The sequence below is a fragment of the Heterocephalus glaber genome, unplaced genomic scaffold, assembly GCF_053883595.1.
Source record: "Heterocephalus glaber isolate CG9 unplaced genomic scaffold, H.glaber_assembly_v1.0 deba00001452, whole genome shotgun sequence".
NCBI lineage: Eukaryota > Metazoa > Chordata > Mammalia > Rodentia > Bathyergidae > Heterocephalus > Heterocephalus glaber.
Genome location: NW_028258302.1, coordinates 4686403 through 4703275, shown reverse-complemented (window position 1 = coordinate 4703275; position 16873 = coordinate 4686403). Strand labels below are relative to the sequence as shown.

Below are 16873 nucleotides of genomic sequence, written 5' to 3'. Positions count from 1 at the left end.
TCTGCTTATGAAGCAGTTCGACCCTCAGATTTCCAGTTTATTTCACATAGGCAATTGTATATGCCCTGCTCCAACAGAAAACTAGAGGTTCATCCTCTGAGGAAGATCATCCAGAGTGTGTCTGGACTAGGCACATAGCCATAATTGAAAGTAAGGATTCCATGCTCAAATTAGTAGGATCCCCCATGATTTGACCAGGCCACAGGGAAAGACCTAGTAGTACTGATAGAGCAATTTCCCAAATGCATGGCCCGCCAGCATTATCCTCAGTGAAAACTGCAGTCTGCATGTAGTGTGTCATCAGCTTTTTAGGGCATTATTTTAAACATGAGCATCTAGAAAGTTTCTAATACAAAAGATAGGCTGAAACAAAGGAAAGAAAAAGTATCTTTAACAAATTAGAAACTCTTCAGAAAGAAAAACTTATTCAGAAACACCAGCAGAGAACAGAGATCTGAGAACACTCTCTCCATCAGTATGAGTAAACATTTTACCTGTTCCAAAGCACATTTTATTTGTCCTTTGAGTTGTATCAATTTTGTTTGTTTTGGTTTGGTTTTTTGAGACAGGCTCTCACTATGTAATTCAGGCTGACCTTGAACTCACTGTGTATCCCAGGCTGGCTTCAAAGTCCCAGTGATCTGCTCCCTTATCTTCCGGGTTGCTAGGATTAACAAGCATCCAACAGCATGCCTGGCTTAAGTTACATCAGTTTTATTTTCGTCCAATATCAGTACCTACCTTTCTTGGAAAAATCTGATTTTCCGTTTCAGAAATAAAATCACCCTGTGCATAGCACCTCCAGGGGAAAGGAATAATACCAGTGTCAGAGAGGCAGAGAATTGTACTGGAGGATACACACTGCACAAAGTTGGAAGACCTAAGTCCTGGCTCCAGCTCAGGCAAAAAAAAAAAAAAAAAAAAATTAAGTACTGAGGTATCTTTTTTTGTAAACCCATAATAATGTCTGTCCTGCTGACCTCATGAATTAGTGATTGTGAGAACCAAGGAAACTGATGAATGTACATAAAAACATTTTCTAAGCCCTAAATCTCTTTATAGACATGAGGCAAGAGAAGTGTATTCACAGCTGATTCCCATATGGCAAGATTGCTGGTCTTGATTTTGAAGGTAACTCTCATTTGTCCCCTCAGGTATTAGACAGGGAACTACAGGACCTGTCCACCTCGGTGAGTCAGGAATTGGACTCTGTGAACGCGATTATTGTCAGCCAACCTCAAGAAGTCCCTACTCAGCTGTTGAAAGCTCTAGAGAAAGATGCCAAAAATCTTCAGAAGTCTCTCAGCTCTGTGAGCAACACTTGGAGCACCAGACTGCTCCATCTCCAGAACGCTGTGGAAGTAAAAAAGGTAGTGTCTTGTTTTTATTCATAAAGGCTCTTAAAGCCTGGGCTGGCCTGAAGAGTTTTCTAACCTGACTTGCTGTTTATTTCTTAGACTACAGTGTTAAATCAGCACACACAGCTAGAAGGCAAACTTCAAGATCTGAGAGCCTGGGTTGGCAATAGCAGTCTTATTCTGAACAACAAAGAATGTGACAATGAAACAGATGTCGACAGCCTGACTCATTCTCTCCAACAGTATAAAGTAAACTCTCTACCCATTCCCAGCCATGTTTTATTTGTCCTTTGAGTTATATCAATTTTATTTTTGTTCTAGGAAACTAGTATCTACACTGTCTTAGTCTGATTTTCTATTTCAGCTGTATGTAGTTTTTAAAATTGTCATCTCCCTGGAGCTTATGATTAATCATTATGATTATTTCTCCATTCAGCTACTCTCTGAGAGAGTCTATGGAATGGCCTATTATTATCAACTTCATCTTCTCTTTGTAACTGATTAACTAGGATCTGTCCCTTTTTGCCCAAAATCTGATCCTACACACGCATGTGCACACACACATGCATGTACCAATTTCAGGAGAATTTCTGTTCAGTGACCTATAGCATAAATTGCCAAACTTTTGTTTAAAGGCCACATAATATATATTTTGAGCTTTGTAGGCCAGATTTAGCCAGGAGACCATAATTTGCTGACCCTCTGATGTAGAGAAATGTTTTTCTTCTTAAGCTCCAAGTTAATTGATTCTTCCTATTAGTCGATGAGAAGAAAGTTATACAGTGAATCTAGGGAGTTTTTCTGTAACAATGTTATTTTTGTAGCTATACTTAACATTGCATCAGATAATATTCACTAGTTTATCAGCCTTGTGCTGTAGAGACAGGTCCCACTCTTAAACTCTTTAGAAAGTCAGGAGGAATTAGAGGTATCCCCTCCTCCTCATCTGTCCTTTCTCTTTTCCTGATATTAAGAAAAGCATGCATTGGTGCCCTCTCCCAACTGTAACTTCTATGCATTTTCTTCTAGAAGAGAATGACAGTCTAATCTTGTTTTCTTTGTGGAAATTTCATAAGCCTGTGTGCTCACAGATACCCTGTTTTTATTGCATAATAATAACTGTATTACAGAATATTTTATTTTATAACATAGTTGACGATCACTAAATGTTTGTGAGAAATTACATGATTTTCATTGTCTAAAAACGTGACTATTGTTTGGACAGTTTGTGCTACTTTAAGAGAACAGTAACTATTTTATAAGAAAATCTGACTATAATTCCTCATAGTTTAAGAATGTATAAATAGCAATTGTTTACTCTAAAAATCAGATTTGTGTATTTCAAGTATTATCAAGTTGTATATTTTCTTAGTACTAGCCTCCCAGTAATTCACTGCTGCACAAATACAAGTAGATATTTAGATCTAAGAAAGTACAATAGATGAGATACACTCAGACCAAAAATCCATGCTATACTTTCCAAAACTTTTTAAAAGGAATCTTAAGAAGATTAGCAATAGTACAATTCTGTTAGCATAAATAATTGAAAACTTACTGCATTTGGAAATCAAGGTCTAGTAAAGGAAACTTAATTATATTTATGAGGAATTTGGAGAACTGATAGAAACTTCCAATGCTATTTTGACCCTAGGATCATCAGTGCCAGTTATAAAAGTAGAGGAAGTTATCCTCTCATTTTCTTGGTTCTTTGATTAGAATCAACAGTTTTTCTCATGGAAAAAGAAATATAAGTTTTCTTTTTCTTTTTTTCCTTTTCCTACTGACCTTAGGATTTGAAACAACCCATGGCTGAAAGGAAATCTCAGTTGGATGCTCTTGCTTTTGATATTCAGTTCTTTATCTCTGAGCATGCACAGGATTTGTCCCCTCAGCAGAATCGACAAATGCTGAGGCTTCTGAATGAATTGCAGAGGTCCTTCCAGGATCTTGTGGACCGGACTGCAGCTCAGACGGATGCCTTGCAGGGCTGCCTTCAACAAATGCAGCAGGAAGCCCAGGTTAATGTCAGACTGAACCAGCAGCTGAGCTTATTTTGTCTTTGGGATGTCTCCTGTTTGGGGGTTTTCTGGTCAGCTTCCATGTACAGTATCATGATTCCTACAGCCTGGCATTACCAGTTTTGAAATTTCATGTCATTCAGGCCACTATGGCTCTGACCCAGAAAGAAGCTTTTCTGGCTGTTTTTCTTTCCATGGTTTTGATTTTGTGTTTGTGTGAGAGGATATATGTGTGTTCATGTGTGACTGTATGTGCAAGTGTTTTCGTTTTCATGAGGCTGTACTCTTAACTTTGTCTCACTGTCTTTGACTTTCAAAGGAAAATCATAACAGCAAGCCCCTTCTTCCCACTGCTTTCTCCTTCTTCACTCTTAATGGCTGTGAAGAACATCAAGATACTCTGAACTCATGCTAAGAATAGTTCTGAAAATCAGTTTTGGTCTGGAACTGTTCAAATGATTTGCAATAAAATGTCTTGATAATCTTCAAACAGCTAACAAGGAAATATTTATCAGAGTGATAGTAATTATTAACAATTGTTAAATTATTATTTTCTAGAACCTTTCTTCACATTGTAGTTCCTGGTACTTATTCAGTTATGGAAAATGGTGTATGGAAGCAGGGCTGTACAGTTTTTTAAAAAAACTCTTAATAATCATTCTACAATCTTCCATCACAACAAACTCAAACTCAGCATAAGTGCATTAATAGTAACATCATGACCTTAGAATACCTTGAATGATGTTTCTGCTTCTTCTGTTGTTTGAACAGTAAGTTGGTATACAGCAAAATAATGTTAGAATTGTCATTATCACCAAGAAATCTGTCTCAGGGACTCCTTTCTTAAATAATGTGCAAAATATAATTGAACTTTTGAGTCAGACTTGAAGGAAATTTAGTCAGTACCACATGTCCCCTACTACTGGACAGATGTTTAAACTAATTGAAATTCAAATAAAATCCTAATGAAATGCTTACAATTACTTTCCAAATCTGAACATGCACAGTGCCCTAGTCTAGTAATTTTTATAGCATGGTGCAGCCTGTGGATACTTAATGAAGTAGATTGGTCTCAGTTAACTGAAGACCCAGCCCAGATCCAGAGTAGGCCTCTGAGCTGCAGCAAGTGATAGTACTGCATGTGAACATTCTCCTTGAGCACAAAATTAATTCCACAATGTTCATTAACCTTGTTATTGTCAGAAATGCTCTGCTTCTCTCTATATTTGCCCTGAATGCATGTGTATGTTTGTGTGTTAACTTGTTTGCTTTGCTTTTTTCAGATTCAGTCTGCACCCATCCTAACCCATGAAGATCCTGTTTTACAGCTGAAGAGCTCTTAGGAGTTCTCTTCCAGAGAACTTCTATTTATCCTAAAGAGGGAGAGAGAGGGCCAAATCTGGCACCTGTTTGTAAGTGCAGGTGACTAAAACACCATCAGAAGGCAGAAACTGGTGGAAAATGGTTTTAGAAGGATGTCAGGAGAACACATCATGCTCAATTACTCAATTAGGTGCTTCAGTGTCATGCAGCTGAGATGGGATCTGGGGAAAGGTTCAGGCACAGAAATATATTCCATCTCTCTCCTGGGGCCTGCCTTTTTCTGTGATATCAGTGTAGACACCTCAAGGACTGAGCCAGTGGCTATTCTTGGGCAGTTTCCTTCTCAAAATAGCCAAATCAAGCTCCTTATGCCTGGCCTATAATCATTCTATTTTTGGGGTCCTTGTAGTTTTGAGGAATTTGATTTATAATGTCAGTTTAATTATTAAGCTCAGTTAGCTTATGAATTATTCAGGTCTTCTTTCTCCTCCAATTTTTCTAGTTTTCCATGTTTTGACTTAACATATAACGAATCATCTGGTTCTAGAGAAGGAATTAATGAAAACCACTAATTTACCACAATTATCACCATAATCATGGTTTTCAGTATTTCCCACTTTCAAAGATAATGGTAGCAGTCTGGCAAAGGAGCTCCCAGACCCAAACTTAAATAAAGAGTATTCTTGGGGCCGGGGATTTAGCTCAGTGGTTCCAGCCCCTGCCTCACAAGCGCAAGGTCCTGAGCTTGATCCCTGGTACCAAAAGAAAAAAAAAGAGTATTCTTAACTGCCCCTGCTTATCATCCCATCCAGAGGCCTAGATCAACAGACTGTTCACATAAGGGGAGCTTCCTGAATATGATTTCTGTGCCTTTTCCTGTTCTGGTCTTGCACCATCTTTTCCATCCTTAAGATAAAATCTTCTTGTTTTACATTTCAGGGAGTTACATATATGTAAATTAAGAATTTTTAATTGTCTCTTGACTCTTTTGCATTTCAAATAGACTCTACAGAAACAACAAAATACTTGTCATCAGAAACTGGAGGATTTATGCAGCTGGGTAGGACAAGCAGAAAGAGCGCTGGTGAGCCATCAGGGCAGAGCCTCCCAACAAGATCTTTCTGCTTTGCAGAAGAACCAAAGTGACTTGAAGGTTAGTGTGAGTTACTCTTTTCATTCCTTCAGAAGACAGATACTTACAAAAGCTTGCATTATGCCAGCAGCAGTGGTAAACAGACATCATTTCTACCTTAATGAAGCTCACTGTCTGGTGAGGGAGATAGATAGTTACGTATATTCTCACAAAAAAATGAACACCTAATAACTGTGGTATCTAGAAAGCTTCACGAGAATACATACCAGAGGCACCCAGTCTAGTCTAGCATATGAGAAGAGATTAGCTTGAAGAAGTGTCACTTTAACTGAGAAGTGAAAGCTATGTAGGGGTTAGTGCATGAAGGAGTGGAAAGAAGAAAATGTACCAACCAGATGCTTATGATTGGTCTTGAGGTGGGAATGGCATTGAGCACAGCATATTCAAGAACAGAAAGAAAGCAGGGCATGGTGGCAAATGCCTATAATCTCAGTACTGTGGGAGGCTGAGACAGGGGGATCACAAATTCGAGTCCAACCTAGACAATTTAGCAACTTAGCAAGACCCTGTCTCAAAAGAGATCTGAGGATGTCACTCAGTGCAAAGGCCCTGAGTTCAGTCCCCAGTACTGCCCCTCTCTCCCCCTGCCAAAAAATAAAAAGGGAAAGAAAGCTATTTCAGCTGGGCTGCAAAGAACAAGAAGAAGCTTAGTGCACAATGAAGTGGGAGAAATAGGCGGGGCCCCATATCATGTAGGACATTGTAGCCACATTAAGGAGAAGGGGTGATAACCAAGAGAGTACAGTAGTGCCCCCTTACCTGCTGGAGGTGTGTTCCAGTACTTCCAGAGCATGCCTGAACCCACAGATAGTAGTGAACCTATATGATGTTTTTCCTATATATATATAGCTACAATAAACTGTAATTTATAAATGAGGCGCAGTAAGATATTAACACCCAAAATTAACACTAAAGTAGAACAATTATTACAGTATACTGTAATAAAGAAGAACATAGGGCCGGGGATTTAGCTCAGTGGTTCTGGTGCCTGCCTTGCAAGCACAAGGTCCCAAGTTCGATCCCCGGTACCAAAAAAAAAAAAAAGAAGAACATCACTACTCTGGTACTTTGGGGCTATTATTATGTAAAGTAAGGGTTTCTAGAATATAATCACTGTTATCAGGCAGCTAATGAAGCAGCTACCAAGTGACTAACTGGTGGATAGCATATACAGTGTGGTTGCCCTGGTTAAAGGGATGATTCATGTTCTGGGCTGGACAGAGCAGGATGGAGTGAGAATCATCCCACTGCTCAGAATGGCATACAATTTAAAACTTAATGAATTATTTCTGGAATTTTCTGTTTAATATTTTTGGACCATAGTCGACCATGATTTACTGAAACCTTGGGAGAGTGAAGTGAAGCTCTCTCCAAGAGGGAGACTACTATAAAAACAAAAACAAAAAAACAAAACGTCCTTGGCTCTGCTAGAATCATGCTGTCAACTCTTCTTCATAGAATGAATGATCTCACCAGGCATGGTGGCACATGCTTTTTTAATCCCAGCACTTGGGAGGCTGAGGTGGGAGGATTGCCATGAGTTTGAGGCCAGCCTGGGCCACATAGTGAGTTCAAAGCCAGCCTGAACTACATACATACCAAAACCCTTTCTCAAAAAAAAAAAAGAATAAATGATCTCTTTGTGGTGAACTCACTGCAAAATGAACAGCTCTGCTATCAAACACATTTATGGACAATCTCTTTTTTTGTCTGTACTTAATATTTGCCTAGAAAATTAATTGTTTTAAAATGTCTTGCATTGGTTTAGGTGTAAACCTTAAATAAATTTTAGTTGGGAACTATGTGCAAATATGTCCTCCTAGCAACTTTATCCTTACACTAAAGTTGAAGACTCTGCCTATCCCTCTTTTCATGTGTTAAGGATTTACAGGAAGACATTCAGAATCATGCCACTTCATTTACCACTGTTGTCAAAGACATTGAAGTGTTTCTGGAAGAGAACCAGACGAAACTGAGCCCCCAGGAGTTGACAGCTCTTCAGGAAAAACTTCATCAAGCTAAGGAGCAATGTGAGGCTCTCCAGGAACAGACACGGGTGGCCCAGAAGGAGTTGGAGGAAGCAGTGAGCTCAGCCTTACAGCAGGAGACTGAAAAGGTAAACCACCATGCTATAACACTTGATGTTTTGCCAAAATAAAACTTCTGTATGTGCATAAAAGGTGAGGGGAAAGTGCCTTGTAGTGAGCATAGTCACAAAAAAGGGCTGCTTGAGGACCAGATCCTTGAGTCAGCCTTTCTTTTTACAAGATACATCCAGAAGGACTTCAGGTTAGCAAGAAGTACGTATTAGTCAAAAAAAAGCAAACAAACAAAACAACCTTGCTATTTGTATACTCAATACTCTGGCTATTGAAAGAACTTAAGTAAGGTATTACCCTAAGAGACGAAAAATCAAATATTATATTTGTAACATGAATCTACATTGGTGATCTAAGATGCTAGGAAAGATATCTGTGAAGTTTTTTTTTTTGTACCACGGATCAAACTCAGGTCCTTGCTCTTGCACAGCAGGTGGTGAAACCCCTGAGCTAAATCCCTGGCCCCTATCTGTGAAGTTTTAGTGGGCCACATGTTATGTCCAGTTGTGTCTATAGTTATGATATGAATTGTGGCACCAGGAGAAATCAAAGAGAATAATAAAGTCTTAGTGGTCCTCTGCCCCTGCATCAGCACCAGCAGATTACATTGCATCCTTCATTCAGCCTTAGGCTGTGACACTGAGGGAGACAAAGAGCATGGGAAAGAAAAATAAGCTTCCTGTAGAGGAATTTTGAAATATATGAATGTGCAACTTGGCATGACCCACTTAATTAAAATGTTGAAGAGCCAGTAAATAGAATTCAAGAGGCAAGTTTAAGAACTACAAGTTCTGTTTGACTGAGATAAGGATGAAAGAAGTCTGCTTTTCTTTTAGGGAATAACCAGTTAACTGAATGTGACTATGCTATTTCTTATTCTGTCAAACCAGTGTATCACTTTCACATATCTAGAAAGGATTCTGTGAAATCTTGGTGGGGTGGCAAGACTAATCAATCTTTTAATAGTCTTTTTAAATCCTAGGATTTAGTACTCCTCCTTTTTTTCTTGAAGCAGTGAGATGTAGATGAAAACTAGACATTATTTTAAATAATTATTTTCAATGTGTTTTAGAAGGTATAAGTTTTTGTATGTGTAAACACAGTTTATACCCAGAATTAGAACAGCTCTTTTTCGTTAGCAAGAATCTCACCACCTTTACTTAATAGGTGGTTTAATAGCTAACTAAGGTCTTCTCACTAGACTACCTCTATGGCTTTCAGAGTAAAGCAGCAAAGGAACTGGCAGAGAACAAGAGTAAGATTGACTCTCTCTTGAATTGGGTGACTTCCATGGGCTCATCTGGTGGACAGCCACAGACCAGCCTTCCAGGAATGGAGCCGCTCTCTGGAGCCAGCCTTATGAAAGGAGCTGTGGATACCACTGATGGCCACATGGGGGTGAACCATGCCCCGGAGAACCTGGACAGGCAGTGTGAGAAGATGAAGGTGAGGTGTCAACTTGTCCTTGCTATGCTAGGGGAATCTCCTCCACCCTGGGCAAGTTACCACAACTTCCTTTCCCCTAAATCCAGTGAGAAGTACTCTGTTTTGTCTTCTTTGATGTTTCAGTGGCTTTGAGATTATTGGCTATTCCTCTTGAAATACTTTCTCCCTTAGTTTCCATCACCCTTCTTTTCCTCTGGCTGGTTTTTGAGGTACCGTTAGGCTTCCATCCTTTTCATCTTTCAGAATGTACTTTCCTTGGGTAGTCTCATCCACTCACACAACACTTCAGTTACCAGTTGCACTAATTAATTCCATGTACAGATTTCTCTTCAGCCCTGATGCCAGTCCTGAGCTTTAAAACAGTTTACAAATTCATCTGCTTCTTTGTAATCTGGAGCCACAAGCACCTTAACCAGAAAATGGAATTTTTACTTCCTGTTATACCTCCCTCCCTAATTAAATGTGTTCTCCTATCTTCCTACTTAATTGCCTGAACTAGACATCACCCTAAATTCCTCTTTCCCTCACTATTCTATATTGAATCTTTTCATCAAATCCCATGCTTCCTGTATCTCTTTTAGAGTTATCCAGACTACTTCATCACTATTGAAATATTGTGGTTTACCTAATGTCAGCTTTCACTTTATTATTTTTGTAACTTCTACTGGTTTTCTTGCCTCTTGGTTTTTACCCTCCAATCCATTCCCTATGCTACTAAATGATCTTTCTAAAATATTATATCCCTGCTCAACCCTTTCAACGATTCTGTTACCCTCAAATTAATTCCAAACTTTTTAACATGGTTTGAAATTCCTCTGGTTAAAACATGGTTTACTGCCTCTCTCCCTCATATGGCCTCATCTCTCCCTTCCTTCACACTTGAGTCTCTAGCTACGGATACCTTTCAGTTGGTTGACTATACTGTGTTCTCATTCTCCTGGCCCTTTACATGCTCTTGGAATCTTCTTGTATCTCTGGTATAGAAAATAAGAAAATCCAGGTGTGGTGGCACACATCAGTAATCCCAGCACTCAAGAGGCTGAGGCAGGAGGACTGTCATGAGTTCAAGGCCAGCCTGGGCTACATAGTGAGCTTGAGGCCAGCCTGAACTACACACCGAGACTCTCTCAAAAAACCAAACAGAAAAGAAAGAAACTAAGGAAAGGCACCTGTTTTAGCTAATTTGTTGCTGTGCTTCAGATCTCAGCTTAGATTACTTCCTCTAGGAAGCACTCTTTACTGTTCCCCAAAGTTAGTGTATCCTTCTTACATTGTAGTGTTTCTCATTCTGGGTTGGTTTTTCTTGGCTTGTTTTTTTGGTGTTTTTGTTTGTTTGTTCTTTTTGGGTCTATATTGCCTTCTGGACACTAGAATTGAAAGCAGAAACCATTTCTTTCTTGCCATTTATCTCTACCTGTTTATGCATTCACTCACTAAATACTGAGTGCCAACTACATGCCAGACATTGGAAATAAACCAGGGAACCAGTAAGACAAACCATCTCTTAGAACATTGACTGGCATGTATAGGCATAATATATTAAGTGATTGAAAGAAGATTATGTATTTAGGACACTTGCAAAATACATGGATCACATATTTTCATAGTGACATCTTTGTAATTTGGCTTACCAGGAATATTGTTGAGAGGCCTGTATGGTTCATTGCTTTATTTTGTATTAATAGAAATCCTGCCTCTTGCTTACTACTTCTGTACTCAGAAGATCCACTGCAGTGTTTCCCAAAGCCCTGGTAGTCTTACACTACAGAACAGAGATAGTTCTGCTGTCATAGAGACTCCTAACACCTCTTGCTGACTAGTCTGCCTAACTAAGTAGCATCTCCAGCCCAGGAAGGAAACCACTTACTCCTGGGTGATGGGTTGGAACCTGAGACATGTGGGTGTGATACAGACAGAGCTGTCATACCGCTCTTGAGTAGTTCAAGGAAAATATCTAACTTTGCTTAGATGATGTAAGACACTGAGGCTGTCAGGTTGCTGAAGCTAACTAAATAGTATTGTAAAGAAAATTAGGCTCAGTCCTGCTTTAGGTACTTGCATATAAATACACAGTCAGGAACACTGACTGAGCTCCTACTGTCTTTTGTTAGGCTCTGGAAGAACATGTTTCAAAACAAAACCCCACAGCTATACACTAGAATAAAAAAAAGGGTACACATGTATGTCCATAGGCATAGCACATTCAAATAAAAAAGTGCAAAGCCAGGGGTGTAGCCCAGTGGCAGAGCACTTGCTTAGCATGTGTGAGGATGTGGGTTCAATCCCCAGCATTATAAAAAAATAAAGCTTACAAAAACCACTACAACAATAAAAATAAAGAGTGCAAATTACCTATAACATCCAGAAATATACTCTATTTAATGAATTAACTTTTCAAGGCCTTTCCTAGTAGGAAGTCTTCATGAACATGTAAGTGACATTTCACAGCTAAGTATTTGCATTTTTATATTGTCATACATATGGCTTATCTAGTTACTCAACCCTTCCATTATTGGTTGGCCATTTATACATTCTCATAGACTTGGGTCTAGTGAAGAGAGTCAGGTTCTGGCCACATTTCTGACCCATGACTATCTGTATGTCTTTATTCAAGACATATAACATCTTTTTGGTATTCGTGTATCTCATTTCATCTATGGTGTCTTGTTGAAGTAGAGACAGAGACCTCTCTTCACCTGTAGCTGTAGGCATTACCGAATTATTCAAGTTTCCTTACTGACTTCCCTTTGTTTTGGTCGGGGGGGTTTATTCACCAGGCCCATCACCAAGAATTGCTGTCCCAGCAGCAAAATTTCATTCTGGCCACCCAATCAGCTCAGGCCTTCCTGGAGCAGCATGGCCACAATCTCACACCTGAGGATCAACAGAAGCTGCAGGAGAAGCTAGGAGATCTTAAGGAGCAATATGCAGCTTCCTTGGCACAGTCCGAGACAGACCTGAAGCGGGTGCAGACACTGCGGGATGAGCTGCAGAAATTCCTGGAGGACCACAGAGAGTTTGAAAGCTGGCTGGAACAGTCTGAGAAAGAGCTAGAGAACATGCATAAGGGAGGCATTGGCCCTGAAGCACTACCTTCCTTACTAAATCAGCAGGGAAGCTTCTCAGAGGATGTCATTTCCCACAAAGGAGACCTAAGATTTGTGACTATCTCCGGGCAGAAAGTCTTGGATGCAGAAAACAGCTCTGAGGAAAGCAAAGAACCATCAACAACTAGAGACTTAGTGAAAGAGAAGCTGAAGGATGCAACAGAAAGATACACTGCTCTCCACTCAAAGGTAAGACACTGGGTGTGGTGGTGCACACCTATAATCCCAGCACTCTAGGGGACTGAGGCAAGGGGATCACAGGTTCAAGGCCAGTCTGGGCAGCTTAGTGACTTACTGAGACCTGTCTCAAAAAAAAAATTTTTTTTAAGGGGCTAGCTCAGTACAGTTCCTAGTATTGAGGGGGGGAAAAAAATAGAGGAGATCCTGTCAGCCTCCAGGGTAACAATAATGGGGCTCAGAATAAGAACCCTAGAACACAGTGGGTAAACTGTATATAGACCACAGGCAGTGGGTTTTCATAAACTATGCAAAAAATGCAGAATGTGTAGCCTAATGGGCTAACACCTGATTCTGCTGATATTGGGAGTATGTCTCACACCAGTGGTTAGGGTGGAGATGCTTTCTGTCCTGTATTCTGACCAGTATTGTCTTGTCCCAGGAGACATAATGCAGGAAAACTTTAACTACACAGTCATCCTTATTTTCTTCCCTATCCAGAGAATTCCTTCTCCCTCCTAAAATTAGAATCTAGTAGATTCTTACCCGTCATACTTTCTGCCAACATCTCTAATCCCCCAAAAGGAACACTTTTTGTAACTTTTGTCCCTAACTTTGCCTGCAACCTGATGTGGATTTCTTTGACAGCTTGTCATACAACATGTAAAGTCTTCCTGGGTATAAAATAAGGGTGAGAGAAATAGTGGGGAACAAACTATGAGGACCCCTCTTGGGGTTAGGAACTGAGGCTACCCATCTACCCAAGGTGCCTGGCACTACATTTGTGACAAGTTACAGTGAGTTTCTGTAGCAACCAGGCTTTTTGTTTTCTTTTTTCTTTTTTTGGTTGTCGTTTTGCAGTACTGGGAACTGAACCCATGCCAGGCAAGTGCTCTACCACTGAGATGTATTCCCGCTCCTAGGCTTCTTTCTCTGCACTCTACTCAGGAAGCTACTACCTTTGGCCTAACATTTCAGGTCTGCTTTTCTTTCTCTGCACAGTGTACACGATTGGGCTCTCACCTAAACATGCTACTAGGCCAATATCAGCAATTCCAGAGCAGTGCTGACAGCCTACAGTCCTGGATACAGACTTGTGAGGGTAATGTGGAGAAGCTCCTCTCAGATACTGTTGCTTCTGATCCTGGAGTCCTGCAACAGCAATTCACAATGACAAAGGTAAGCCTGAACAGACTATGATCATAGCATCAAAGCCTTGGATCACATGGCTCTGAGTATCCCAAAGAAAAGCCAGTACTTGTATAGATTAAAGGTGGTGGTTGGGATGCTTTGGAGAATATCTGATCCCTAAACACTTTATTCTAATATTTATAGGGTTGTTAATAAACTGAGAAATATTTACAAAACTGCTTAATAGTTCTAACTTACCAGAATTGGCTTTAATTGCTCACTTAGATGTTCTTTTGTCTTTTTTCATGGACAAGCAGAAGTTGCAAGAGGAACTGGCTGAACACCAAGTTCCTATAGAAAAGCTCCAAAAAGTAGCTCGTGACTTTATGGAAATTGAAGGGGAGCCAGCCCTGGACCCTAAGCATATTCAAGAAACTACAGGTATTAAGTAGGGACAGCAACATTGTTCCCTTAATTCCTCAAATTAGCCTCTCTTCTACAAGGTAGCATAATGATGACAAACTTTTTAGAGCATTCAATATTAATAGCCCATTGTAGCACATATGCCATAGGTTCGCCACCACTGACGTAATACATTATGTCATACATGCATCTGAGTGCTCAGTTAGGAGTTGAGGTTACAGCCATGAGTAGCCATAGACTTTTCTTTGTTTTTTTTTTTTTTGTGAAACCGGGATCAAACTGGGTCTTTGCGCTTTCGAGGCAGGCGGTGGAACCATTGAGCTAAATCCCCAGCCTTGCCATAGACTTTTATCAAATAGCTCATCCTCCAATTAACTTTGTTTTTACACTGTTGAAAGACATTTACAGTGTGGCTTCAGCCATTTTTCCCAGACATCTACCTTCTAGCCACACCCTGCTTCCTTTATTTCCCAAGTAAACCAGTCATTTATGTATTACATTCCTTGTGAAGTTTTTCCTGTTGCTTAGCTGCTAACATTTCATGCATACCATGCATGATGAAATCTTGTTCATGCTTCGAGATATACCTGAGGGTATATACCTGAGGGTACATCGCAGTGACTATAGTTAATAATAGTATATTATATGCATGGAATTTGCTAAGAGAGTAGATTTTAAGTGTTCTCACCACAAAAAGTGATAAGTATGTAAGGTAATGCATATGTTAAATAACTTGATTTAGCCATTTCATAATGTATTTGTATATTTTAAAACATTATTTTTATACTATATGTGTGTGTGTCAGACTTGTCCAGAAGACAAAGAGTTATACCTGAGAGGTTATTTCCTTTATAAAATCCTAACCACCATCCTCATCCCTCAAAAGAAAAAAATAAAACATAGTAATTCTTCCTTCTGAGTTTCTTTAGGACGTACTTCTGTTACCAATGAAACACTTACAATTTTATTTTTATGGCTAGTTAGTATTGCCATCCTCTGCCCATGCTCTGCTTTAGAATCTTAGGTTTGTAGAGGGCAGAGACCAAAGCCTTAATTATTTTTTTCTTTTTTCTCTTTTTTTGCTTGAAGCTCTTTTATCCCATTATCTTTAGTCTTCCACATTAGCACAATTTCTTACTCTTAGTAGATGCTAAATGACTAATGCTTGTTAAATTTGGCTCTAATATTAATGCACCTCAAGCATAGTCCTTCTGTTTGTGTTGCTGTCAATTATTATTACAATTAATTTGTACATTTTAAACACATTAGTTTTTAAAAGTAAAAACCAAAAATAATATTTACTCTTACTCTTCTCACATCCTTGATTTTCCAGATTCCATACTCAGCCATTTCCAGAGCCTTTCCTGCAGTCTGGCTGAGCGTTCTGCTCTGCTACAGAAGGCGATTGCTCAGTCGCAGAGCGTCCAGGAAAGCCTAGAGAGCCTGCTGCAATCCATCAGGGAAGTTGAACAAAACCTGGAAGGGGAGCAGGTGACATCACTGTCATCAGGCGTCGTCCAAGAAGCCCTGGCCAATAATATGGTAAGACCTGTGTCTCAAGAGTTAGCACAGAGGATGTGTTTGCCATGAGTCATGAATTATATAGCTTTGAAAAAGTAGCAGGAGGAGAACTCATGCCTATGAATGTTCTAATAAGATTTAGAGATGAGGACTAATCCATGTAAACATATTTCTGTTATTAAGGTATAGCTCAGTGGTAGAATATGTAGATATTTCTCCTCAGTTTCCTTCTCCCCCCAAACCACTATTTAAACTGAGGAAAATGGTGATGACAAAGATAGTGGAATGGGTGGAGAACTAAGGGGTAAGACATGTAGCATTCTGCAGGCTCTGTTGCAATTCTCCAGCCCTTCTTTGGAAAGGAGAATGTGGTAGTTATTAAAGATTATTAATTTGTAGCTCAGGTATCCTGGAATAAGTGAGCCAAAAGCTGACAGATTTGTTCCCAATAACAGAAATTGAAGCAGGACATTGCTAGACAAAAGAGCAGCTTGGAGGCCACCTGTGAGATGGTGACCCAGTTCATGGAGACAGCAGACAGCACCACAGCGGCAGTGCTACAGGGCAAACTGGTGGAGGTGAGCCAGCGCTTTGAACAGCTCCGACTACAGCAGCAGGAGAAGGAGAGTACCTTAAAGAAGCTCCTGCCCCAGGCAGAGATGTTTGAACAGCTCTCTGACAAGCTGCAGCAGTTTATGGAAAACAAAAGTCGGATGTTGGCTTCTGGGAATCAGCCAGATCAGGATATTGCACATTTCTCCCAACAGATCCAGGTAAGGATATACAGTATTTGCTGTGTTTGCAGAATAAAGGGGAGAGACCAACATTTACTGAGTGTGTGCAGTACCAGTCAGATATTGGAAGCTTTACCTGCACCATCATGGAGAATTACCACAGGCATCTTGTAAACTAGGTTTGTTTTTAAAAAAAAACAGCCTGGATTAATTTTGAGTCATACTACATGTTCAACCCAAATTAGCATGCATACACAGCTCACTGTAGCCACTCACAGATACATGTTGACAGATTTCACTCTGACTTAAGCGTTCCTGTTTACTGTTGCAGGGGGAGGGGAGCACAGCATAGGCATTTATATTTCATTAGTCAAAGCAAGTTT

At 39.8% G+C, this 16873-nt stretch overlaps 1 protein-coding gene across 33 annotated transcripts in view; it reads left to right on the top strand.

Moving 5' to 3' along the window:
* Macf1 (microtubule actin crosslinking factor 1) overlaps positions 1-16873 on the top strand; it is a 354064-nt gene that overhangs the window by 220852 nt on the left and 116339 nt on the right. For 26 of the 33 annotated variants that reach the window (XM_087214994.1, XM_087214996.1, XM_087214991.1 and 23 more), the window contains 11 exons: positions 1155-1370; positions 1458-1607; positions 3149-3376; positions 5703-5852; positions 7735-7968; positions 9173-9397; positions 12175-12693; positions 13684-13860; positions 14130-14253; positions 15569-15777; positions 16212-16529. In XM_087214994.1, the coding sequence (XP_087071120.1) occupies positions 1155-1370; positions 1458-1607; positions 3149-3376; positions 5703-5852; positions 7735-7968; positions 9173-9397; positions 12175-12693; positions 13684-13860; positions 14130-14253; positions 15569-15777; positions 16212-16529 (2550 nt within the window). The remainder of the gene's footprint in view (positions 1-1154; positions 1371-1457; positions 1608-3148; positions 3377-5702; positions 5853-7734; positions 7969-9172; positions 9398-12174; positions 12694-13683; positions 13861-14129; positions 14254-15568; positions 15778-16211; positions 16530-16873) is intronic. The other 7 variants (XM_087215006.1, XM_087215007.1, XM_087215005.1 and 4 more) reach the window with 2 other exon arrangements.